The 27,691-nt window shown below is 37.9% G+C and overlaps 1 protein-coding gene across 1 annotated transcript in view; it reads left to right on the top strand.

Annotated features, from left to right (window-relative positions):
* Positions 1-27,691, top strand: part of LOC110155845 (dedicator of cytokinesis protein 3-like) — a 166,330-nt gene that overhangs the window by 92,582 nt on the left and 46,057 nt on the right. The window contains 9 exon segments of the mRNA XM_055160298.1: positions 2,343-2,384; positions 3,563-3,717; positions 18,584-18,665; positions 18,756-18,816; positions 19,759-19,906; positions 23,045-23,133; positions 24,243-24,368; positions 26,947-26,975; positions 26,977-27,072. Coding sequence (XP_055016273.1) covers positions 2,343-2,384; positions 3,563-3,717; positions 18,584-18,665; positions 18,756-18,816; positions 19,759-19,906; positions 23,045-23,133; positions 24,243-24,368; positions 26,947-26,975; positions 26,977-27,072 — 828 coding nt within the window.

The raw sequence follows: 27,691 nt of genomic DNA, 5'->3' as shown, positions 1-27,691 counted from the left end.
GAAACAACACAAGATAGCACAAAATAGCGTAATATAGGCCCTTTAAATCTCACATGTTTCTTTATAAACCATATATTATTATTAATATTTGCGTTTCTAACTAAATACTAAGATGTTGTTCTAGTTATATTTTTAGGTGGGTTTATATCTGAAATAGCCCTATACTGTCTTGAATTATTAAAAGTAGCTTGAACAATTACTCTTTTGTAAGTCATATTTTGTTCAACTTTGTCTTTTACAGCCCCTGGTATTTTTTTTTTTTTTTTTTTTTTCATTTGAGAGTCTGTGCCGGTCCTACAAGGTCATTTTGTCGGAGGGGGAAAAAGAGAAACAAAAGTTGAAACAGATTAGAAATAGTTTCTGTTTTCAGATCTTACACATCAGTCGATAATTTAAACAGCACAAGGGTTCCTCTCGAACGCCGTCGCCGTGGTGATTCCCTTTGTTCCGTTGCCCGGGAAACGATGAGGACGGACACATTATGGAGAAGGAGGATGAAGGATGTTGGCATGAAAGGAAATCGTCGGATAAAAATACAAGTTTGGAAAGAGCAACTTAACAGCTTAATTTGAATTTGTCAAATAAAATAATGAATACTCCGTGCAATTATGTGTTATGTAATCTTATAAAAGTTAAAAGGTATTATTAATGTTAAATTGTATAAAAGGCATAGCAGACATTATAATAGATAGCCAAAATAAAGTAGTATGAGCTGAATTAACTTGAGAACAGCAATGTTTATTTTTGAGTACTGTATTTTATAGCTTCAGAGTATAAGTCACACCAGCCAAAAAATGTGTAATGAAGAAGAAAAAAACATGTATAAGTCACATCAGCCAAAAAATGTGTACACTCCAAATCACTAAATCCATTGAATTCTTCTTCCTCTGTGTCACTTCTGAGCAACTCCGTGACCTCCAGAGGTAAACGGAGCGCCTTCAGAAATAAGAGTCAGAATAAAAGTTAAATGTCAAACAGGACGTATTGGCAATGGTGAAAACAACCTGCATAGCCTCATGACATCTGCAGTACTGTCCTATAGTGACCTGACACATGAGGGACCAGGACTAAAACAAGACTAAACAAGACTAAAACAGGACTAAAACAGGACTAAATCAGGTCTAAACCAGGACTAAACCAAAACTGAACCAGGACTGTGTGTCAGGACGAGTCCGGAGGTGCGCCCGCATAAACTGTCAGGTGACTGCAGGAGAAAGGACCAGTGCAGAGCTCCATATCCCTATTGCTCTCAAGTCCAAGATTAGTCCTGGTTTAGTCCTGCTTTAGTCCTGGTGTAGTCCTGGTGTAGACCTGGTTTATTCCTGGTTTATTCCTGGTTCAGTCCTGATTTAGTCCTGGTTCAGTCCTGGTTTAGTCCTGTTTTAGACCTGGGTTAGACCTGATTCAGACCTGATTCAGTCCTGGTTTAGATCTGGTTTAGACCTGGTTTAGCCTTATTTATTCCTGTTTAGTCCTGGTTCAGTCCTGGTTTACTCCTCCTGATTCAGTCCTGTTTTAGTCCTGTTTTAATCTTGTTTTTGTCTTGTTTTAGTCCTGGTTTAGTCCTGGTTTAGTCCTAGTTTAGTCTTGGTTTAGTCCTGGTTCATTCCTGGTTTACTCCTCCTAGTTTAGTCCAGATTTAGACCTGGTTTATTCCTGGTTCAGTCCTGGTTTAGTCCTGGTTTATGTGTTGAAGCCTGTGATTTATGTTCTGTAGGTGATTATGAATGTTGTTAATGTTAATAACATGATTCCTCATCAGTTTGAGTAAAAATGGCCTTATATTTTTACTGAAAAGTGAGAGGGAGTGGGGTGATGACGCCACAAATCGCATACCCCCACTTAAAAAATCCCCACTACACCACTGTCTAAAAGTATGAATATATCAAATTAATCATTGTCTAGTACACGGCTTATCAAATATATATATATAAAACAAATGATTCAAATGTAGAGAGTTGCATTTTGAAACAAGCCAAAAAAATTACTTGTTATTGTTCTGATTGATTAACACCACAGCAGCCAAATGTGAGAATGCAGCATGTTTGAAATCAGCATCTTGTTTTGATTTTGATTTGTACAAACGCAGCACATCTGACACTTCATTCATCATTTATTTACTACAGATGTGTTTAGTCATTGTGATGGAGGAAGCTCTGTCAGCATCCGTTTTGCGGGGACATTTTGCCGTTCTAGTCGCTTTTATGTAAAACTCTGTGGCGGAAACGGCGTTCGATCATTTCAAAGGGAGACAGTAACGTCATAAAGTCAAGAAAGAAAGAAGGAGGAGGAGGAGAGAATTCTGATTAATGATTTTTGTTTGTTTGTTTGTTTGTCCCCAGCACCTGTCGAGCCGGCACAGTGTACAGCAGAGCACCACACAGGTAACTGACTCCACAAAACTCCCATCGCTTCTGTTTGGATAACATTTATTATTATTATTTTTATTATTTTATTTATTTAATGAGACAGGGACAGTGCACAATCTCCATTAACCTTAACAGGAGAGATTCTTGTACCAGTTTGTAGCACCAGTGCTAATTTACACCTGTCGTCTCTGCGCAGGTTAATTGATTGATTGAATTTAATTGGCCTAAGCAATTAATTATAGTTTATTCATATATTTTATATTTCTGTACTTTACAACATTAGTAGATGTGGTAGTAGCAGTAAAGGAAGTAGAAAGATTAGCAGTAGTAGTAGTAGTAGCAGTAGCAGTAGTAGCAGTAGTAGCAGTAGCAGTAGTAGCAGTAGCAGTAGCAGGAGTAGTAGTAGGTGTAGTAGTTGTAGTGGTAGTAGTGGTGGTAGTGGTAGAAGAAGTAGTAATACTAGTAGTAGTAGTAGTAGTAGTAGTAGTAGCAGTAGTAGTAGTAGTAGTAGTAAGTAGTAAGAAGTAGTAAGTAGAAGTAAGAAGTAGTAGAAGTAGTAGTAGTAGTAAGTAGAAGTAGTAAGTAGTAGAGTAGTAAAGTAGAAGTAGTAGTAGTAGTAGTAGTAGTAATAGTAGGAATAGTAGTAGTGGTAGTAGAAGTAGTAGTAGTAAGTAGTAGTAGTAGTAGAAATAGAAGTAGTAGTAATAGTAGTAGAAGAAGTAGAAGTAGAAGTAGAAGAAGAAGTAGTAGCAGTAGTTGTAATAGGAGTAGAAGTAGTAGAAATAGTCGTAGTAGTAGTCATAGAAATAGTAGTAGTAGTAGTAGTAGTTGAAAGTACCAGTAGTAGCAGTGATAAAGGTAGTAGAAATAGTAGTAGCAGTAGCAATAGTTGAAGTACTGGTAGTAGAAATAGTAGTAGTGGTGGTAGTTGAAGTGTTAGTAATAGCAGCTGTTGAAGTTGTCATACTAGAATCAAGAAGTAGTAATTACATTCATAAATCTCTGATATGCCAGTATAATAGTACCTCTTATAATTGTCATGTACAGTAGTAGTATTAAGCTGCAGTATCAATGCTACACCGACAAAACCAGCCGTGAAGAGATGACTACAACAGAACTAAATGGAAGCAGTAGTGATATTAGCAGTAACAAACAAACAAACAAATATCTTATCCTGGTGTGTCTGTTTCCAGAGCGATAACTCGAGGCAGAGACATGGAGAGCCGTGCAGGATCCCAGTCCCACACCACCTGCTGGTCAACCTGAAGAGCTTCACCTACAACAGCATCGGAGAGGACACAGACATCTTCTTCTGTCTGTACGACTGCAGAGAGGCCAAGACCATCAGGTACGTGTGGACAAATACTTACTCAAACTGTGGCTCAGCTCCCTCTACTGGTCACACACTTTTTTCTAATGATGTTTAAGAGGATTTTTGTAGTTGAAGTTGATTGAAATGCTCCAGCTACATTTTTACAACTGAAAATTTCTTACTGCATGTTGTTACACTTGACTGGAGCTCCTTTTATTATGTAGTTTGATCCTGTTCTGGTCCTTAGTCCTGATCTAGTCCAGGTTTAATTCTGGGATTAGTCTTAATTGTGGTGTATGAGCAACAGAGGTGGGACCAAGTCGTTGTTTTGCAAGTGTCAAGTAAGTCTCAAGACTTTGACCTCAAGTCCGAGTCAAGTCAAAGACAGGCAAGTCTAAGTCGAGTCTCAAATCACTGGCCCATAATTCCAAGTCAAGTCCTAGTCGTCTGGTTTGAGCTTCAAGTCATTTCAAGTCTTTAAACCAAAGTACCAAATATAGCTTAGATTTTTGCAATTTTTATGAATTTTAAGCTAAATTGTACTTTAAAAAAACCCTGATATATTTATATATGAGTATTTATATAAATTGTAGAAATCCTATTTTCCCCTTTTTATTAAGATTTAAAAGTGCTTAATAGCATTATCTTAATAGCTTAATATTGTACTGTATATTACTGTAGTACATTTGAGGTACCATCTCACAGTTACATCCAAAATAAAAAACAAACAAACAAAAAAAACAGTGAGATGGACATGTTTCACTTTGTTCCTGTAAAATTAAGCACCACATTTATCAACTGTGAAGAGAAAAGTCTTTTCTAAAAACATATATATATATATATTTAGGAGATGCTTCAAGTCTTCTCAAGTCATAGGCCTCAAGTCTGAGTCAAATCCCGAGTCACTGACCTTCAAGTCCAAAGTCTTAGACCATTTTATCAAGTTCACGTCTCAAAAGTCCTAAAAATAGTGACTCAAGTCTGACTCAAGTCCAAGCGATGACTTTCTAGTCCCCACCTCTGATGAGCGGTCACATACTAAATGTATATTCTGCTCTGCATACAAATGAGCGGATATTTAACCACAAGTATCTAACGTGGAACATGTTCACACTTGTCCTTGATTTGAGCTACGTTTAAAACTGATAAATCTGGTTTGGTCCTGTTCTCAGTGTTGGGGAGTAACAGATTACATGTACCGGAGTTACGTAATCAGAGTACAAATTATGAGTAACTGTATTCAGTTACAGTTACTGTTTCAGTGAGTGGTAATTGGATTACAGTTACTTTGTTGAAATAAATGGATTACACGACGGTATTTTCCTGTTTTCACATTTGGGGCTATATCCCTTTTCTTTTTTTTTTCCCTCGGTAATTCCACTCATTGCCGGACACTAAACCAGGTCTAAACTAGGTCTAAACTAGGTCTAAACTAGGTCTAAACCAGGTCTAAACTAGGACTAAACTAGGTCTAAACTAGGTCTAAACTAGGTCTAAACTAGGTCTAAACCAGGACAAACCAGGACTAAAGCAGGACTAAAACCAGGTCTAGACAAGGACTAAACCAATTCTAAACCATGTCTAAAACAGGATTTAAAAGGACTAAATCATGCTGCGCGGACCGTGTCTCCTCGTCTTCTATCATTTTATCATTCTAACATTTTTAATACGGTTAAGTAAAGACACTGCCTTTTCATTTTCTTTTATCAGACAAAACATCTTGTGAAGATTTCCTTGTCTTTGCTTCTCTACAGCAAATCAAGTAATCTAAAGCATTCAGATTACGTTACTCACTTTAAGTAATTTAATGGATTCCGTTACAAACTACATTTTGGTGTGTGTAATCTGTAATCTGTAGGGGAATACATTTTAAAAGTAAACTTCCCAACACTGCCTGTTCTTGTCCTTTTTCAGTCCTGGTCTAGCCTTGGATTAGTTTCAATTTAATTTTAATTTGTTGCATTTTAGTCACAATTTTGAGCACAAGTGTGAAGCTGTGTTTTGAGACCACACATACGTTGATTGTTATTGTCCTCGCTTAGCCATTCTTTCAGTATTTCTGATTATCCACAAAAGCTTTCCTTGGCTCCCACAGTCTCCTCCGTTCTTGCCTCCAGCTCATATATTTCTCCCTATCTATGCTGTTTTTAATTTAGCGTTCATAACAAACAGCAGCAAGTGGCCACACACAAGTGCAGTGAATAAAACATAACCCCCCCACTGTGACACAGCTTAACGAACGCCATCAATTATACATTAACATTCATAACTGCTAGCATAGCACAGAACCCTAATGTCACTGATGAGACTAGCATACTGCTTATATGAAGATACGCGGTTCATTAGGAGGGCAATGATTATTTTATTCATAATGTTTAGGAGACATAATGGTTTTGTGTGTATGCAAAAATTAAAGAGGAAAAAATACTGAATTCATTAACCAAGGCTAAGACTGTGTTTACTGTCTAGTTTTCTGAGTGGAACTGGAAAAACAAATCTGTATAATTGGGTTTGGAAGGGCATCTGGTATAAAATATTTAACTTAAAAGGGTCTGTACCTGTCCTTTAATTTGTTTTAACTGTGTTTTTAAACGCTACACACCTTTACCTGAGCTGGAATTGCCAATTTTTACTGAACTAAAGGTAAAAGGAGAACTGAAAACTTCCACTACATGACATCACAAGGTGGAACAGAGCGTTTTGAGCTTTGGAGATAAAGACAGAGTAATAATAATGTGTTACTCTATGGGGTAAGAAAGCTTTCAGAACTATTCAAATCCGTGCATATTTGGCTGTAGTTGAGCATAAAATAAATATTTGTAAACCAGCGAATGAGTCCAGTCGTACATAAATATATTGTGTGTATTTTATCCCATCAGAATATGAATTGAAAAGTTACGTATCAAGAATTACAATCATAGAATGAAAATTTAGGATTATGCTTTCTTCAGTACAAATACGAATTCACAGACGAGACTCGACTGTCAAAAATACGTCAGTCACTTCACAGTCATTATTTATTGAGCAGAAAAAACATCGATTGATATGCTGGACTATAGCAACGCATACGGACTGAACCGGGACTAAACCAGGACTAAACCAGGACTAAACCAGGACTAAACCAAGAATAAACCAGGACTAAACCAAGAATAAACCAGGACTAAACCAAGAATAAACCAGGATTAAACCAGGACTAAACCAGGAATAAACCAGGAATAAACCAGGACTAAACCAAGACTAAACCAAGACCAAACCAGGACTAAAAAGACTAAACCAGGCCTAAACCAGAATAAACCAGGAATAAAACCAGGAATAACTAGACTAAACCAGGACTAAACCAAGAATAAACCAGACTAAACCAGGACTAAACCAAGACTAAACCAGGATTAAACCAGGATTAAACCAGGAATAAACCAGGAATAAACCAAGACTAAACCAGGACAAAACCAGGAATAAACCAGGACTAAACCAGGACTAAACCAAGACTAAACCAAGACCAAACCAGGACTAAACTAAGACTGAACCAGGACTAAACCAGGACTAAACCAGGACTAAACCAGGACTAAACCAGGAATAAACCAGGAATAAACTAGGACTATACCAGGACTGATCCCAGGACTGATCTCAGGACTGAAAATGTTACCTACTTTCCATTAGTTTTGCTGTATTTTCTGAAGTCATAGTACTTTCCTCCCTTACACTCTAAGCAGTATCCAAGGCAAAAGAAAAATACCTCATGTTAAGGCTCCTATATTATGCAAAATTTATTCTTGTGAGTTGCAAGTCACTAAATCGTTGTTACCTCCTCAAAAACATTCCTGAAGTTGTGTTTTGTTTCATTCACACGTTTGAGTAATCCTTTATTATTAGTCTGTCAATATCTCCAAAGCTCAAAACACTTGAAGCGGTAGTTTTCAAATTAACAGCTATTGTTTACCTTTTGTTCAGAGATTGGCAATTCCAGGGCTGAAATTATCCAAATGATTGTAGTGAAGATGTATGGAGTTTAAAAACACAGTGGAGTGCAGCATGACATCACAAGGTGGAACAGAGCGTTTTCTGTTTAAGAGAAGAACTCAGCCTAAATATGCACGTGTGAATGAAACGAAACACAACTCCAGATATGTTTGTGAAGAGGAAACAATATTTTAACAGATCAGAAAACAGTGTAATATGGGCACTTTAAAGGCGAAATTATTATAAAGCGTTACATATTTTCCATGTTTTACTGTAAATTCTGATCATAGTACTGTTTTGTGTACCTCGTCCCTTTGCTGATCACATAATTATCAGTGTAAAACGCAAAAGAAAAATACCTCATGTTAATAACCCAGAAAGGAATAGCATTACAGAGATTCCTGAGTGTCTTGTGTCTTGTAGCTGCTGTGTGCTGGTCTCTGTGCCACAGTAAAGTCCATATATTGCTGTAGCTGACCTTGGTGCTGTAGTTTCAGTGCTCTGACTCAGCATCAGCTAACAGCCTCCTCCCCGGAGACGCTCATGTGTCCAACCAAAGAGAGATGAGAGACACGCCTGGACCTACTGTATCCATGCTATTTATATGAGGAACTGTCATAGAGCTACAGTGGTGCTGCAGTACGTCATGCATGTTAAATATACTATTATACTAAAGCTGCACTGTGTAACTTTTTGGTTGGGGGTCTGTCACCTGCTTGTTTCTATGAATTTATCATTGCTCTGCCTGGAATGTTCCACAGTATGACATTAAACAGCTCTACCTTACATTTATTCAAATACAGGTGGTTTTATAGTTTAAAAATACTTAGAAAAACAAACATTCTGACTGTGAGCGGGGTCGCCTCCCCACAGATCTGACCTGTAACTTGGTCTGGTTTGGTCTCCATGAAGAAAGGTTTAATGCCATACTGTGAAACATTCCTGATGAAGCAATAACATCTCCACTGAGACAAGCCTATAATAATAATAATAAAGCTTTATTTATGAAGCACTTTTAAAAACAAGGTTTTCAAAGTGCTGTATAAGCACTAGTGAACACAAAACAATGTGTAGTGAATACAAAAAGCATAAAAATTGCAAACAGAAAGCATACAAAATCAGACAATGATGCAAAAAATCTAATAAATTATGTAAATAAATAAAAAGAAATAGTATAAAAAATAAAGTAAGGAAAAAATTAAGCTAAAACCAGTTAAAGGAAGGCCAACCGATAAAAATGAGTCTTAAGAAGTGATTTAAAAGATGATACTGATGGTGTGAGTCTTATCTCCTCGAGTAGGTCGTTCCAAATTCAAGGCGCCCGGACTGAAAAGGCTCCATCACCTTCGTCCGGAGCCTGGACTTTGGAACAGCGAGCAAGGACCTGCCTGAGGATCGTACAGGGTTAAAAGTTCTGAAATGTAACTTGGTGCAAGACCTACACAAGCTTTAAAAGTGATCAGTAAAATCTTCAAATTGATTCTAAAACACACACACAGGCAGCCAGTGGAGGGAAGTAAAACAGGGTAATGCGTTGATGTTTGTTAAACCCAGTGAGGAGCCAAGTTGCTGCGCTCTGAACCAGTTGGAGGCGGGAGATGGATTTAGAGTCAAGGCAGGAGAGGAGGGAATCGCAATAGTCTAGACGGGAGAAGATGAGCATGTGAATGACTTTTTCAAGATCAGAGCAGTAGAGGAGAGTTTTGATTTTGCTAATTGTGCGAAGCTGGAGATAATTTGCCTGATTCATCAGCTGGTTTCACTTTGTGGAAACCGTCTGACTTCACAGCATTAAGATTCGTTCACTCGATGGTAGACGGGTACTTTTTTTATTTAACCAATCGCTGCTATTTGGTCTTGATGTATGTAATGCACCAAATCTCATAGGAAGAAGAGCAATAACGTCTTTCCCCATGATAATCCTCAATCTCGGGAATCGTTGCCAACACAGAATGTATGTCTTCATCTACATCCATCTCGACCGCTTTGTTTACAGTTGTGCTGTACCACAAAAGAGACCCAGTCATGGCTTCACAGCTCTTCGCTGATTGGCCGATGGGCGGTCTACAACTTCTGGAATTCTTGCAAACCATCTAGTGCACAGGTGTCAAACATGCAGCCCGGGGGCCAGATCCGGCCCTCCAAGACCTTTAATCTGGCCCTCGGCTGATTTTCTACTATAATATTTTAATTCTATTTTTTATTAAAATATTGTTAATTTTCTGTGGTGTTTATCACAGCAGCGTCTCCAACGTCTCTGTACGTGGCCCCTCCCACCAGAGCAGCACAAATGCAGACTTGTTTCTTTCCAAACGCTCTTAAAGGACGATCGTTTTGACTCTTAACCGTGACATCCTCATCAGCAAAATGTCCAAAATGAGAAAAGTGAAGCAGAGTGCAGGATTTTCCAAGAAAAATTTACTTATTCCTATTTATACAAGTTAATGTTAAACAAGTTCATGTTAAAACATTGTGTTGAAATTATATTTTTCTTAAAGTTTCAGGTTGTTCATAATATTATAATATTTTGTAAAAGAAAGAGTTCATCAATTAAAAAAGATTTCTGTAATAGATTTGCGTTTCTTTTTTGGGGTTTATATGACATGAGTTTTTCCGATCCTGCCCCTTTGGGATCAAAGTCGGTTGGATTACGGCCCCCGGACCAAAATGAGTTTGACACCCCTGGTCTAGTGTATTCTGATTCCTGACCGAGTCGCTGAAAAGAAATTGAAATTGAGTGGAGGCACTAGATGGGGCCAGCCTGGCTAGGAGAAAGTAGGATTGGGTAACTTTTTGGGTGGAAGTTGGTTTGACAGACCCTCCACTAGAAAAGTTACACAATGCACCTTTAACTTTATTGTAACAGATTAGCATTATATAAATAAAGAACACATAAGTTTCACAAGTTTAACCTTTCATCAAACAGTGAATATCTCTTTACTTAAACACCACTCAAACAGAATCTGAAAATGAGATCTTAACATCCCCTTTTTAATGAGATTTTCACTTCTCCATAGCTCAGTTTTCACGTATTCTCTGACACAACTCGACCTAAAACTATACTCACGAAAGCAATTAAAAATGAGTTTATGCTTAGTTTAATTATCAAGTATAAATCAGTCTGAATTTTACTGCACATAAATGTTCACTGTAAAATCCTGATTACATCCTTTATTACTTTAGAGGACAGTTAGTTGTGTAGGCCTATTGAAGTAATTGGACTGGAGGTGTAACATTTAGCAATTCTCATCCTACAAAATGTGCGTTTGTGTTATTTTTCCTGTTTTATATTCATGTAACTCAATAATAATCATGCGTAGAGTACCCTGGCATCAGTTGAGCGAGTGTGACTTTGAGTTGCAGCTGTTTCGGGGTTATTGAAGGAGACCAGTGTGCACAGATGTGACGGCAAAGTTGAAATAATTTTAGGACGTTTTCAAACAAGTCACAGCTAATCTCGTCAGATCGCGGACGCTAAGCAGGGTCGTGCCTGGTAGTACTTGGATGGGAGCCCGCTGGAAATGTCAGATGCCACAGTGGGGTAAAAAACTGTTCTTATGTCCTTAGGCAAGACACTACACCCACATCGCCTAATATGAATGTGCGTGGGTGTTGGTGGTGGTCAGAGGGGTCAGTGGGGCAGATTAGCAGCCAAGTTTCTAGTTTCTTATTTTGTTCACTGACAATGGTAATAAAATGTATTCTGATTATTATTATACGCAAGTAATAGTTACCGTATTTTTTGAAGTATAAGTCGCTTTGGAGGATAAGTTGCAGGACCACCCAAACCATGAAAAAAGTGTGACTTATTGTCCAAAAAATATGGTATATACTTTTTTTGTTATATGCAAATTATATAAACATAGGCAATAAAGACAGTACAAAATTGATAATTGGTATTTCACTGCAGGTTCTCAATGAAATGTTTATTTTAGCTGAAAAATGTCTAAAGGTCTCCACACACTACAGGATTTTCGTAAACAATTTTTAAACGTGCAACAAAAAGAACACACCACCAACACGAGGAGAATCTTATGAGATTTTAAATCTCCGATCACAAAGACTGCAGCAAGATACGGCGGCGGACCACAGGGTATAAAGTTGTGAGCGCGATCATGTCAGCTGTTTCCTGTCCTATAGTAAAATCCCTCGCTTTGAGACTTGTAATACTTCTAGTTTAGATACAAGTCAAACTGTGTTATTATTATTTATGAAATGTGGTGCAATACTTCAGATAAATAATTATTAAAGCATCAAAGTGTCTGTGTACACTGGTGTGTGAATGTGTGTGTGAATGGGTGAGTGGTTCCTTGTTGTAAAGCGCTTTGAGTGCCTTGAAGGTGGAAAAGCGCTATAGAAAAATGTGACCATTTACCATTACCATCAAAGATTGGTGATAAAGTCCACAGGAAGTAGAGTCACTGTCGCTGATCTGCAGCTTCACCTCAATCTGTGCGCTGTGTGGATGTAAACAGACACACGTGAGGAGCTACTCTTGCCTTTTTACTTTTAAAGAACACCTTGTGGACTGGGTGTCATTATTTGCAGAGGACAAATTCTATGGATAATGTGGATGAGATGCTGCAGTTTAAATTTACACCTTTACGAGAAGTGAGTAATAATTATTTTTGCTATTTCCAGAGTTTGTATGTTGCGCCTCTCTGTCCGTTACTCCTCTGCCCCTGACGCTCTGTTTTATTGGCTGTTACCCTGCCGTTGCTGATGTTGAGTGGTAACGACCTGACACCACACACATGAGGAGCACAGTGACTTCAAAATCACATACGAAGACAAAAAGTTGGGTCACGTCTCTTCAAAACTCGGGGAGAAGAGAATTGCAGCCAAAATCGGGCAAATTCACCTGTAGTGTGTGGCTTTTTGAACATGCATGAATGAGACAGAGTCAGATTATTTTGTTAATATAAAAATAAACCTGTAGGTGGAGATAGGCGGTAGGTAAAAACGTAGATGTTGTGAGTCTCTAAGATTGTGCAGCCTCAAATGCAGGACAATACAGGATTACAGCTCTGACCAAGATAATGATGACAGAACTCTGATTTAACATGCTTAAAGCCTCATAAAAACAAGTTTATATCATATGTCCTGTTTACATTTTTGTAGCCATATAAAACAACAAGAAACAACGACATATAGTACATTGTATGCAGAAGTAGATCCATGATGTTCTCATGAGCTGAATTTGCCCTATATACTTTTCAGTGGTCTCACATATCTCCGTGTTGGCGTGTTAGCGTGTTAGTGAGGGCTGCAGATGTGTTGTATACTAGGGAGGTGAAGGCTCTCATGTGGAAATACTGTCATATATATTCATATAGTTATGTTTCTGTATCTCAGTCTGATCACGTGACCCCGGGAACACATGCACGACCCAACCACTCTACATCAGCATTATGTGAGCTCATGTTAAAAGGGGGTTTGGGTTTTTGGGTTATGGGTTATGGGTTTTTCATACAATACACGTTTTCTGTTGTTGTAGATGGAAGTTTTAGTTCTCAAAAGTATAGAAAATCAGATAATAAACTATAATAAAAAGTATTATAGAAACTAGAGCATTTGAGCAGGTATTGATACTAAAAAGTCACGTTCACTGGACAGAAATGAACCAGTTTAAGAGCACATAGACGACTATACGCCCATGGATGCTAAGGAACCTACCTGGAAGACTGAGGGATTACACAGATATAAGACCACATGATAATAGAAAAGAAATTACTGCTATTTAATGTTGACAATCACATTCTATTGTCTATAGAAGTGTTTTTATTATCACTGTGGCACAGGAACTAATGCTCAGTACTGAGTAATCTTTTTAGTATTGAAATCAAATTTGACATTTTTGTATTGTAACAACACTAGGTAGTAGTGTCGTATACTTGAGACCCGTCTCGAGATCACTTTTTTACGGACTTGGTCTCGCCTCGGACTCAAGCGCATTTGGACTCGGTCTTGTCTCGGTCTTGATGGTGCTTGGACTCGGTCTTGTCTTGGATTCGAGATCTGACACTCGACGATCATATTTCTTTACAGCCGGTGAATATGCAGAGGCTGCTCAATATCACCACAAAACCAGTAAGATAGTGTAACTGTAAATGTTATGAACTTGAAGCCAGTTCATTAACCAGATCAAACGGAGATAGATTTATAAAAACATTTATTTATATTTATAAATAAATATATATAAATATAGGAAATGACAAAGATGGTCTTGATTTGGATTATCCACCCACATTCACATTCAAAATACTCATTCACCAAGACAGGGAGGCAACGCCGGGCGAATTATGCCACGATCTGCCAATGGATCGTGGATGTCTGGGCTAGGGGATCAGCTTCAATTGTTGTCCGTTTCTTTTCACCTAATGTGCCTAATAATCCGGTGCGCCTTATAGTCCATAAAATATGATATATGTTTTTTATTATGGTGTTGTGTAACAATATAAACACCTGTAATTTTAATGCAACAGAGATACTGTGCAATGCAATAACATCTCCGACAAACAACAGACCCTCCACCAGAAAAGTTATGTAGTGCACCTTTAAGTACTGAGTTTTGTACTTGAGAATGAGTTGTATATAAATTGTCTTACATAACAAGCCTCAAATAATCCAAAGTGAACGATGTTTTTGAGTTGGAGGCTCAGACTGCGTCCCCGTGGCACACAGGTGTTGAAGCGGTAATTAAAAGAGGAGATGTTTTGGCCTCCAGCTTCTCCTAAAACTTTATCCAGAATTTATTAAGCCATTAAAAACTATAGCTGACATACTTTGTACTTTCTTGTTTCTAAGATTAAATTACATAAAGCCATTTAATGAAACAGTAACACAGGACGTCTCAAGGATTTAAGAATGGAGATATTATTTGTGTTTTAATAAATCCTTCTGTTATAGGTCATCTAATTAAATACTGACTTGTAAAATAATGGATCTACATGGAACCTTTCACATACCTATTTTTAATCATATTTATTTAATTTGGACTTTTAACGCAATTCAAATGTATTTCTGTTTTCATTTCCATCATTATTTGTTAGATTAATATGTTTTTTAATTACAGTAAATGTGCATATGTTCGTAGACCATCTCAAACAGAAGGAATCAGTCCATTTTGTTTTTATAAATTTTGCAAAGGGCCCTCACAAAGCTACACATGACCTTGCCTTCAGTGTTATTACACTTACTGAAGGGACTTTTGACTCTTTTATGAATCTTTTGGATGCATTCGCTTCAAAGAGCCTCTAAGAGCCTCTTTGTCCAGCTGACAGAAAAGATTTTTTGTTTAATCTTTTCTTTCTTTTCTTTCACTATTAATTAATCTGACAGAAGCCAATGTGAGAGGTCATTCATTTTATCTACAAACTAATCACAGAGAGAAATGACCAAGGCTCAGATTTGATTAAAATGGTTCAAACTGACAGCGGGAGTGTGTGTACCCTTTGAAATGATCCATACTTTAAATAAAACATTGAGCTACAATAATAATAATAATTAAAAAACAAACTTATAAGGCGAATTTGCTTTTTATGCTCGACACTCTCTCTCGTGTTGCCTCCTTTGCTTCTGTGCTGATTCTTATGTTCAGTCAGAGTTAAAATTAGAAAGAAAAAGATTTGGTTCTTCCGTCACCTGCTTGTTTCTATGGGTATGGCATTGCTCCCTCAAATGTTCCACGGTATGACATTAAACAGTTCTACCAGTGGTAAAGCTGTTTATTGTCCCATTGTACTCAAAATGATGCAGAGTCAAGTTATTAACATTAACGCCATTCATAATCACCTACAGAACATAAATCATAGTCTAAAACACATGAACCAGGACTGAAACAGGACTGAACCAGGACTAAAACAGGATTAAAACGGGACTAAAACCAGACTAAACCAGGTCTAAACCAGGACTAAAACAGGATTAAAGCAAGTCTAAACCAGGACTAAAAGAGAACTAAAACAGGACTTGAGAGAGACACACCGAACACCGAGCCCGCAGAGCAGGATGTTCACAAAGCACGATGAAGCGACGGCTGCTCTTAGCGGTCCTTCCGCCTGCGGTCACCCGACGGTCTACACAGGCGCACCTCCTGGCCCATCCCGACACTCAGTCCTGGTTCACTTCTGGTTTAGACACGGTTTAGACCTGGTTTAGTGCTGCTTTAGTCCTCCTGGTTTAGTCCTGGTTCAGTCCCCTCATGTCACAGGTTATTTGGTATGTAGGTTGTTTTCACTATTCCCAGTAGCTTTGGTTTGACATTTAAGTTGTAGTTATTTATATTTTTATATAACCATGTCGGGAGAAGTGGGTGGACAGCTTACCACGTCCACTATACCCCTGAGCTTTACCTTACATTTACTTAATTACAGGTGGATTTATAGCTATATATATATCAAGATAAACAGGCATTCTGACTGTGAGTAAGGTTGCTTCTCCACAGATCTGACCTGTAAGTTGGTTAGGTTTGGTCTGTGTGAAACTAGAAAGGTTCAATACCAAACTGTGTGATTCAGTTTCCATTTAACCACATTCCACTGTATAAAAATAAATAAATAAATAAATAAAAAACAGGGTTCCCACGGTCATGGAAATCCTGGAAAAGTCATGGAAATTGAAAATGTCATTTTCCAGGCCTAGAAAAGTCATGAAATTTTGCAAATTCAATGGAAGTTTTGGAAAAGTCATGGAGTTTTAGTATCTCTTTCATGCACCTCAGCGTTCTGTTAAGTTATCATTAAGCTGTTATGATTATTTACGAAAGTTTGTGCCTTTTGTTTAAAAGAGACAACAATAAATGCACTGACAGTATTTTAAATGTTAAAAACTATAAAACCAAACCATAAGGTGAGTGGAAAAGGTTAACATTTCATTTTCAGCACTAAAAGTCTGATCAATTCTACACATAGGTGCCGTAAAGTCAAGGAAAATTCACTTTTGGTCCTGAAAAAGTCATGGAAAAGTTTATAAATTTTGAAAAAGAGTTGGAATTCTGTAAAAAACATTCAGTCTACAATTTCATCACTACCACACGTTGTATTTGTGGATGGGTTGTATAGTCTATATAACATTTTTTGTAGAAATAAAGCTGTTATAAAACTTTTAACTCCCACTTTGTCAAGAAATCGAACAGGTCAAGCTACATTTACCGCACTATTCTGACCTAGACCAGCGTGACCTCTCGAATTCCCATAACGCTTCGCAAAATCACCCTGAAAACATAGCGCACAAATGCTGACGGTAGAGCACATATTTAGCCAGCGTTGTGTGTTTGCTAAGCCACAGTACTCGGGTGAAGAGCCTGTTTAAATATTCCGACATTGTTTGTGAGGATTTGGGGCTCTCGGCGGCTCCTGTTTGTAAAGATGTGCGTACACCAGAGAGGTATTATCGCCTGGATCAAGTCTGTTTACGGAATCTGAGTGTCAAATCACGGAAAGCTTTTACAAATACATGGAAAGTGGCTTCATTAAAATCCTGCCTGCCACTCAAGGTGCAGTTTCTAGAGGCGGGATTAAAATATGAACGCCATTTATTTGGTTTTTTACTGTATTTTGTGTTGTTTTATTTTTATTTTTTTGCTTTTATTTATTTATTGCTTTTTTGTCTCTGCAGAAGTATTAGATTTACAGAATTTGAGTGTCAATTCAAATCATGGAAAGCTTTTACAAATACAAGGAAAGTGCCTTCATTAAAATCCTGCCTGCCATTCAAGGTGAAGTGTCTAGAGGCGGGATTAAAATATGAATGTTATTTATTTGTTTTTTACAGTTTTTGTTTTTATTTATTTATATATATTTTTTATTTATATGTGTTTATTTTTGCTTTTTTTTGTCTCTGCAGATATATTTGATTTACAGAATTTTATTGTCAATTCATATCAAGAAAACTTTTGCAAAAAACATGGAAAAAGGAGTTTTGTCTCCCATTAGACAGTACAGTGCAGTGGCTACAGACAGTATTAAAACATGAAAGTTTTGATTTATTAGATTTTTATAATTACTTAAAAAAAAGCACAAAAAATCTCTGTAGAAGTATTTTATTGAAAGATTTTTATTTTTTTGTCAATTCAAATCAAGAAACGTTTTTGTAAATACACGGCATAATCAACTTCATTAAGAATCAGTGATAGTATTAAAATGAGAAAACTTAATTACAAGTTTGTTTTGCTACACTTTCTTCTTATTTAATTTATGTTTTTATGGTACTTTTTGATGTGTTTTCTTAGTGTGTAGTCTTGTGGCAGTATTAGACATGGAAACATTTTAGATTTGGTTATTGTGTATGTTGGTAGCTTGATTCATCAGATGGTTTCACTTCGTGGAAACCATCTGACGTCGCAGCATTAGGATTCGTTTGCTTGATGGTAGGCGGGTACTTTTTGTATTTAACCAATCGCTGCTATTTGGTTGTGACGTATGTAATGCACCGTTAAAGGGGCTAACTGGTATATTAAGCTTTTCCCAAATCCCATAGGAAGAAGGGCAATAACGTCTTTCCCTCTTGATAAAATTCACCAAACATTCTCTTTGTTCTGGCTTTAAATCATCGACCTGGGGAATCATTTCCAACACAGAATATATGGCTCTTCACTAATTGGCTGGTGCCCAGACTCATACACACCGGGTTTCTTGCAAACCGTCTAGTGTGTTCCGATTCCTGACCTAGTCCCTGGAGAGGAATGAAATTGAGTGGAGGCACTAGGTGGCACCAGCCTTGCTGTTGGTAGTGGCAATACAAAAGAAAATGTGTGTGCATAATTCCCATTAAGTATAATCGTGTAATGACAGCTGTGGTGAGATGTTGTTAGGTATTAGCAGTGGTGATATACAGTAAGTAGTTGAAAGTATTAGCAGAAGAAGCACTGCTACATAAATTATAGTTTTTCATCATTGAGGTAAATCTGGACAGTGGTCTAATACTTTTCTTTCTTCTTGTTTTCTAGTGAGAAGTTCATGGTGAGACTTAACAAAAATGGAGGACCAAAGAACCCAGAGAAAGTGGACCGGCTGTGTGCACTCTTCACGGTAAGAAAAACCCCCAAAAACATCTACTTTAATTCAAATTTACATTATTGATTGATTACCATTAACTTCATCATCATTGTTGTGTTTTAGGATCTGAGCAACAAAGACATGAAGAGAGACCTGTACATTGTAGCACAGGTGATACGCACAGGTAAGATGGATTTACTCTTTATATATAACAACTTTTAATAGAAGATATTGTTGACAAAAAACACTTTGAAGGATCGGTCAAATGACAGGACCTAAAAGGATAATATATTTACTTTAATTTTGATGCCTTGGCCCCTCGATGTGCTCAAAAATGTGTCCATAAACTTATTCTAATCTAAATAATTATCAAGTTTTCTGCTCATGACCAATCACACATATTCACAAATAGGAGAGTAAAATGTTTTGCTCAAGGACTCAACAACAGTGGATATCGTTCAATGGTGGAAGAATACACAGTTTTATTCCTTAAGTAAACATAGAGTACATATGCCAGAGCAATGAAAGTAAAAGTATCATGTGAAAAAAAACTACCAAAGTAAAAGTATTGATTTAGTTGTTTAAAAATGTATTTAATGAGTAAAAAGTAAAAGTATGAGATCTAATAGAACTTCAACTGTTTTGATTATGATGAAGATTTGTGGTGATTTTTGTTCAACAGAAACAACTGAATCATTTTTTCTAGCTGTTTTATTTGTAGATTTTTGTTTGCTCAAGCTACAGATGTGTTAAAAAAATAAACCCTCAGGCTTTTCAACAGGTCAAACATAATAATAACAAATACTTTCACTTTTCATTCCTGTTAAAAATGTAGTGAATTAAAAGTAAAACATATACACTTTAAAATCTTTATGGAATATTTCCCAGTATTAAACCTTTCTATCTTCATGGAGACCAAACTAGACCAAATTACAAGTATTTCTAGATATTTTTGAGTCATAAAACCACCTGTAAATGAATAAACGTTAGAGCTATTTAATGTTATACTGTGGAACATTCAATTCAAAGCAATAACATCTCCATGGAGAAAAGCATTTGACGGAAACTCCACTAGAAAAATGACACAATGCACCTTTAAGTACACTATTCTCTCGTCTTGTTTCAGGGCGGATGTTGCTGAATGACAGTAAGAAGGGCCCTCCTCACGTGCAGTACCGCCGGCCATACGGATGTGCAGTTCTGGCCATGAGCGATGTACTCCAAACCATCTCCGAGCTCAAAGAGGAGAAAGACTTTGTACTTAAAGTGTACACGTGAGTACTACTGTGACTATAACGAAGCGGCAACGTGGACTCTCTGGATAGTAATTCGATGTATAACAGCTTACAGCAAAATACAGTATTTTCAGTAAGACACATTTATCCATTTGGTAATAGGAAATAAAGACTTTTTTTCTGTGTGCCTTGCAGTGAAACTCAAAAATAGAAATTTAAAAATGCACCCAGTTGTGAAATTTAATTAGATGTAAATGAATGCCTGGAACCATAAATACCAATAGAAACAGGAGACAAATATAACATAATCAGCATGAGACATCCATCAAAGTTAGGGTAAATATGAGAGGCTTTGTAGTGCATTTAAAAGTTATTACTGCTGGTTTGTTTATCTTTCTTCCTTCTTAATTTCTTCTAAATGCAAACTAGTGAATATGTGTATCAGTATATATATATTTCTTTTGCCCCAAATTAATGTAGTTCCTCAATAAGTACATACTAAATTAAATGGTATACAGACTCGAAAAGAATTTACACATTTTGAATACTACAATAGTATTTCGTATTTCATGTCAGCTTTTTAACATCAATATTTTGCCTTTGAAAAGCAAGGTGAGACTTTGACTATCAACAGAACAGAAAACACTGTTCTGCGCTTTCTGTCTAGCAGCTGCTTTGTGATGTACCGTTCATCCATCCATCTATTTTCTTTTGTGTATCTGGGTCTGGGTCGTGAGGGCAACAATCTAAGCAGGGACTCCCAGACTTCCCTCACTCCGGATGCTTCCTCCAGTTCCCCGAGGCGTTCCCAGTGCAGCCGAGAGACATAGTCCCTCCAGCCTGTCCTGGGTCTTCCCCGCGACCTCCTTCCGGTGGAACATGCCCGGAACACCTCACATAGGAGAGGTCCAGGAGGCATCCTGAACAAATGCCCAAGCCACCTCTCTACTCCAAGCTCCTCCCGTATGACTGAGCTCCTCACCCATGAGTGAGCTCCTCACCCTATCTCTAAGCGAGCACCCAGCCACCCCCCGGAGGAAACTCATTTTGGCTGTTTGTATCCGCGATCTTGTACTTTCGGTCATTACCCAAGGCTCATGACCATAGGTGAGGGTAGGACCGTAGATTACCTGGTAAATTGAGAGCTTTGCCTTTCAGCTCAGCTGTGATGGTACCAGTATTTTAGTTTTTTATTTAAATTTTATATTGTTAAAAAAAAAAAAAGCATCAGTAGCTCTATTCATGTTTACATCATGAAACCAGAAGATGTTTGGAAACAGGCAGATGATGACTTCCTTTGGGCTCTGTTGGCGGTATTAACCTATTGGAAAAAGAAGCAAGTTGTGAATAGAAATTAGTACTCAATAGTAGTACCGAAATCAGAAATACTTGTAAAGGTGTAGTACTAATTATAGATAGTTTGAACTACTAGTAACTGTAGCTCATATCCAAAGCCCAACATTAAGAGTAGTTGAAAAAAAAATAACACAAAACTGCCTTATTTGTAACACACGATATATTCTTCCTCACCGCTGTCTTTTTGAACATTGCCACCAGCGCACTGCCTCTTCCCACACAAACTATAGAGACAGAGACAGTCTGTTTAGCAGGGACTCCCATTGGCCGTGACTTCTAAAGACTAGCCTGCAGGAGCCCCAGAGCGCTCCCTCTGGCGGTGTGATGTAACTGTCCATGTGCTGCCTCAGATGAACTTGTGTTTTATAGTCCAACACACGTCTTCTGTACAAGGCCGTGAGCTCCCAGTTTGATGGAAGAAAAGCTAGTGTGAAGAGAATGATTTGTTATGATTCTGTTCGCATTTTTGTTATCATTTAGGCTCACGCATTTGAGGCGCAGAGATTGGTGTTGTGTAAAAGTCTTTTTTTTACATTTTTGGAAAGAAAGTGGAATACTTTTTGCTTCTCTTACACAAAGATTACATAGCAAAATATTTTTGGTGTACACATGGATGATGATGATGATGATGAGAATGATGTTAATGACTGTGATAATGATGATAATGGCATTAAGGATGATGAAGAGGATAATTATGACGACAATGATGATGATAATATGAGAACAGTGAAAATGATGTTGAGGATAATGATGATGATGTGAGTAATGATGATGCTGATGAGGTGATGATGAAGATAACGACTATGATAATGATGAGAGTGATGAAGAAAACAATGACGACAGTGAGGATAGTGACGATGAAAATGATGGAGAGAATAATGACAATAATGATGATGAGGATGATGAGGGTAATGAAAAAGATGATGATGACAATGATAATGATAATGGCAATTATGATGATGATGATGATGAAGAAGATAATGACTATGATGATGAGGAAAAAATGACGACAGTGAGGATAATGACGATGATAATGATAGAGGATAATGACAACATTGATGATGATGAAGATGATAAGGGTAATGATGATAACGATGATGATGACAATGATAATGGTAATTGTGATGATGATGATGAAGGTGATGAAGAAAACGATAACAGTGATAATAATGACACGGATAATGACAATAATGATAATGAGGATGATGAGGGTAATGATAATAATGTAATGATGTGAGTGATGAAGAAAACAATGACAACAATGAGGATAATGATGAAAATTATAGAGATGATAATGGCAATAATGATGAGGATGATGATGAGGGTAACGATGAGGATGACAATGATAATGGAAATTATAATGATAACGATAACAACTATGACATAACGACTATGATATTGGTGATAATGATGAGGGTGATGAAGAGGACAATGATGATGATAATAATGATGATAATGAAAATGACGATGAGGATAATGATATGGTTAATGATGATTTTATGATGCTGAGGGCAATGACGATGGTAATTATGATGCCATTTATGATGATGATGAAGTTAACGAATATAATGATGACAATGGTGAGGGTGATGAAGAGGATAATGACAAAGATAATGATATGGATAAAGATGATGCTGATGAGAATAATGGTGATGATAATGGATGGATAATGAATAGTATAATAATGATGATAATGAGTATGCTGCTGATAATGAGACTAATGATAATTGTAAATATATTAAATCTACTAAATTACTCTTGATATCACTGCAATTGCGTCATCTTTTTGTTCCTTGCTTAAAACGTGCCTGTCGTCTGCAGATGTAACAATGAGAATGAATGGTACCAGATCCACGAAAACATCATCAGGAAGTCCAGTACAAAATACACCACTCCCAGCAACAACTACGGTAAGAGAACTGCCCTCATACAGTGTGGAACTGATTTATTAATTTTTACATAGAATATGAGTAGATTCTGAATATCATTCTGAAGTAAAAAAAAAAAAGAAAAAATATTCAGCTTGTAAATAAAGTAAGGCAAGGCGAGTTTATTTGTATAGCACAATACGTACATGAAGTAATTAAAAATGATTCAAAATATAAATAATCATCATCAAATTAAAAAGAGAGACGTTAAATGAGAGAGGAGAGTGCTGATTGAAAACCTTTCAATCATATGCAGCTAAACAGAACTGTTCTGAGCCTGGATTTAAACATTGTCAAAATAGAGGCTTGTGGCACATGTTCAGGAAGACTGATCCAGGTTTTAGCTGATAAAAGTGAAACGCTGACTCCCCGTGTTCAGTCCTGACTCTGGGCACCAGCAGGAGACCGGTCCCTGAGGTCCTCAGAGTACGAGATGGTTCATATATGTATCACTAACATGTCAGAGATGTACTTTAGTGCTAGGCCATGGAGAGACTCATACACAAGAGATAACAGATAATACAATCTATAATACAATCTAATGCAAATACAGCTGCTGTAAAGTCTATTCTCTGAGCCACAGGAGCCAGTGCAGAGACTTGAGCACAGGACTTATGTGCCCATACTTCCTGGTTCAAGTCAGGACCCAAAAGTGCAGTGTTCTGGATATACTGCAGTTGTCTTAGAGCGAGCAGGCCGTTACAGTAGACTAACCCACTGGAGACAAACGCATGAATAAGTCTCTCCAAGTCTGCAAATGTAAATCACGGATGCAAAAAATGTTTTATACATTGATGGAAACAACACACATTAGTCATACTTTGACGCTAAGAAGAGCTTACACAATATACTACCAGGACTGGGGCAAGACAAATTTTACTTTATTATATGAAAGAAATAGGGTATCAGCCACTTTTCTCATATTGGATCCTCATTTGTCACCATGAAACAAGCAGGCCAAGTACTTCTTGTAATTACCTTTTACTCTGAACCATCAATGCAATATAAAATACTATATATTTAATTAAACTTAAGATTTATTTTCAGTAAAGTTTTGTGTAAAATAAACTAAAACCTCTTTTTTTCCGTAGGGCTGATCATCTCTCTTCAGTTGTTGCGTGGGGACATAGATCAGGTGAGAAGAGAAAACCCAGTGATCTTCAGCAGAGGAGTCGCCATGACCCGCAAACTGGGCTTCCCCGATGTCATCATGCCAGGTCAGTGCACTCGACATTCTCCTATGTAATCGTCATTTTGAATTATCAGGCTGAAAAGAAGCACTGAGAAGTTCTCAATCCCAATACACTGTTAGGACAAAGTGTACCTTCAGTATTGTTATTCATCACTCTCCTTGGCTCCATCCCTTCCTCTCTTTCTATCAATCGTCCACTCTCCGTATGTCTCTATCTCTCTATTACACACACACCTCTCTCTCAAATCTGTCTCATTTCTCTATTTTCTTTTTTTCTCACTCATTCCACTCTCTCTCACACTCATTAGGATTCGATGCTTCTTAGGGACATTACATTGACATTTATTTGACCCAAACATTAATCCTAACCTTAACCAGTGTGCAAAATACGCATCAATATTCATGGAGGTCCCCATCTCTGAATTGTTATACAGACTCAAATGTGAAAAAAGACACCAAGGTGGATGCCACAGATAGCCTATAGCAGGGGTATTCAACTAAAATTTGAGGAGGTCCAGTTAGAGAAAAATGCAGTCGGACTAGATCCAAACCAGAGTCCTGACCCAGCGGGAGCAGCTCTGGTTCAGGTCGGGCTCAGATGACCTAGAGCAGGGAAGAGTTAGGACGTTAGGAGCCTCGACCTGAGAAGGAAGAACCAAATGGGTGGAGGACGGACCGCTCAGCATATAACAAACCAAACGGGATTCACGCTTCTGTCTGGATTCTGCACCACCTCTGAAACAGTCGCAGTCCTTGAGCATGGAGGACCGGAACAGCCCGCCCGGACCTGTAGTCCACAGTGCATTCTCATTTTCCCCACACGGAACCAGCACGCAGACGATGGCACCGAACTGATCAGACCCAGTCCACTGCGCACTGGTCTTGCTTGCCCCCGTCTGGAACCAGCACATGGAGGACGGAGCCTCCTGACCTATCTGACCAACGCACTCGGAGGACGGCACAAGACCAAGGACCGGACTGGACCCTACAGTGAGTGCTCCTGTGTCTTCAGCACTGTTGGCTGCTGCTGTTACCTGAACTCAGTGCTTCTGCTCCGGGCTGATGTGCGGTGAATTGCGTATAAAGTTCTACATGCTGCTGTTTTATGAGTTCATCATGATAACTTGAGATGAGGACGACCCGCGGTTTTAACGGGGAACATTGTTACCTTTCACAATTGGAGGTATCTCTGTTCCCACGGGGCTTTTTAAGGAATGTGATGGTTTAATCGCACCCCCAGCACCCTCTGTATTTTGCACACTGACCTTAACCAACCTTCGTGCCTAACCGTACCCAAATCTGAACTTTAATTCTTGTTTTTAATCTAGTAATAATGTAACAGAGGCAGATCCCTGTGAATTGCGTGTATTCAGAATCGTCCCCACAATATGATGAATATCGTGCGCTCTCTTTATCCCTCCCTCTCTCTTTCTGTCTTTCTATTTCCATTCTATCTCTTCCACTCCATCCCTTCTCTCTTTCTCAACTCTCTCTTTTTTCTCACTTTCCCCCTCCCTCCCTCCCTCCCGCTCTCCCCTGCCCCCTGGTGTCAGTGACAGAGTAGGTCTCCCCTGGCCTCCCTGACAGCTCCTCTGTATTGGGACAGGCCTGTATGATGAATGCACACACACACAAACACACACACATACACACGCACGCACCCACCCACACACACACACACACCACACACACACACACACACACACACACACACACATGTTAACTGGGGTCATTAGTCTTCTGCATGTCTGAGCTGTTTAACTCTGTCCCCCACTAGACCATTCTCATATAAATACATTGCGGTCTGTCCAATATGGAAATACGAAACATAAAACATGAGAATAGATCGGTTAGAACAAGTTAGTTGGGCCTCCGTCACCTGCTTGTTTCTATAGATATGGATTACTCTGCCCGGAATGTTCCACAGTATGACATTAAACAGCTCTACCTTACATTTATTTAAATTACAGGTGGTTTTATAGCTCAAATATACCTATGTGTGGGGTGACCTCTCCACAGATCTGACTTGTAGCTTGGTCTGGTATTGATCTTACTCTTTGGCCTCCATGAAGATAAGAAAGTTTACCATACTGTGAAACATTCCAGACAAAGCAATAACATCTCCATGGAGACATCTGACAGACCCTCCATCAGAAAAGTTACACAGTGCACCTTTAAGAACAAGCTGTTGAAAAAGTAATAATACATTTTTAATATATCTTTTTTAGTATTTCCTCCAAAATATGTACTTTGAAGGATGCCTCACTCTTCAGATATTTTTCTAAACCCAACTCATTAACCTGGCAAACAATTCCTATCTGAAATGAAGAATTTTTCTGAATACCGTTCATTCAAAGGATATAATATTTTCATTTAGTTTGCTTAATTGCTATCGCAGTGGAGGGCTGCTGCCATATTTTGAAACCAGTGAATAATGCATACCAAATATCTGAGCAAATGAACAAGTTGAAAAATCTAACATGCTCTTGTCTGTTATGCCATACGGTGTGAAATGCTAGTAGATCAAGGTACATGTAATAAAAGTTAAATTACACGTTGTTCTCTGTTAAGCTGAATACTATTTTTGTCCTTTTTGAAACCAGGTGACGTCCGAAACGACCTGTACCTGACCCTTGGAGCGAGGAGACTTTGAGCGAGGAGGAAAGAGCGTCCAGAAGAACATCGAGGTCACTGTGTATGTGCTGTACGCAGACGGGGAGATCCTCAAGGTATTATCAAATTATAACACCAACACTAAGATAAAATGGTCATTCTAGACACAAATATTAATATTCAGTTAGTTTTATTCTTTAATAAAACAATAGACAAAATATTTTTAATGGCACTTAGAGGTCCTATATTACACAAAATTGACTCTTTTGAGCTTTTAGCCATATTAGAATGTTGTTACCTCATCAAAACATACCTGGAGTTGTGTTTGGATCCATTCACACATGTTCGAATAACCCTTCATTATTAATCTGCCCATATCTCCAATGCTCAAAATGCTCTGTTCAACCTTGTGATGTCATGAAGCGGTAGTTTTCAAGTTAACATCTGCCTTTTACCTTTTGTTCAGTCGAGATTGGCAATACCAGGGCTGAAATTATCTAGATGATTCTGGTGAAGGTGTATGGACTTTAAAAATGTCGTGTTCGTAAATTAAGGCCTTAAAAAGTCTTAAATTATGTTGTCCAAGTCTTATTTTTTTCACTAAGGTCTATTTTTTTGTATACTCAACCGGGCTGTAATGCAATGTTAAATGGAGGAAAAAAACAACAACTTGTCTAATTTGGAGTATATGCAAACAGTACTTTGGTTTCTGGCGCCAGCGGCAATGAGTAAACA

The sequence above is a fragment of the Boleophthalmus pectinirostris genome, unplaced genomic scaffold, assembly GCF_026225935.1.
Source record: "Boleophthalmus pectinirostris isolate CB_2022bp ecotype Guang Dong unplaced genomic scaffold, ASM2622593v1 HiC_scaffold_3, whole genome shotgun sequence".
In the NCBI taxonomy this organism is placed as follows: domain Eukaryota; kingdom Metazoa; phylum Chordata; class Actinopteri; order Gobiiformes; family Gobiidae; genus Boleophthalmus; species Boleophthalmus pectinirostris.
This window is presented reverse-complemented; position numbering and strand designations above follow the sequence as displayed.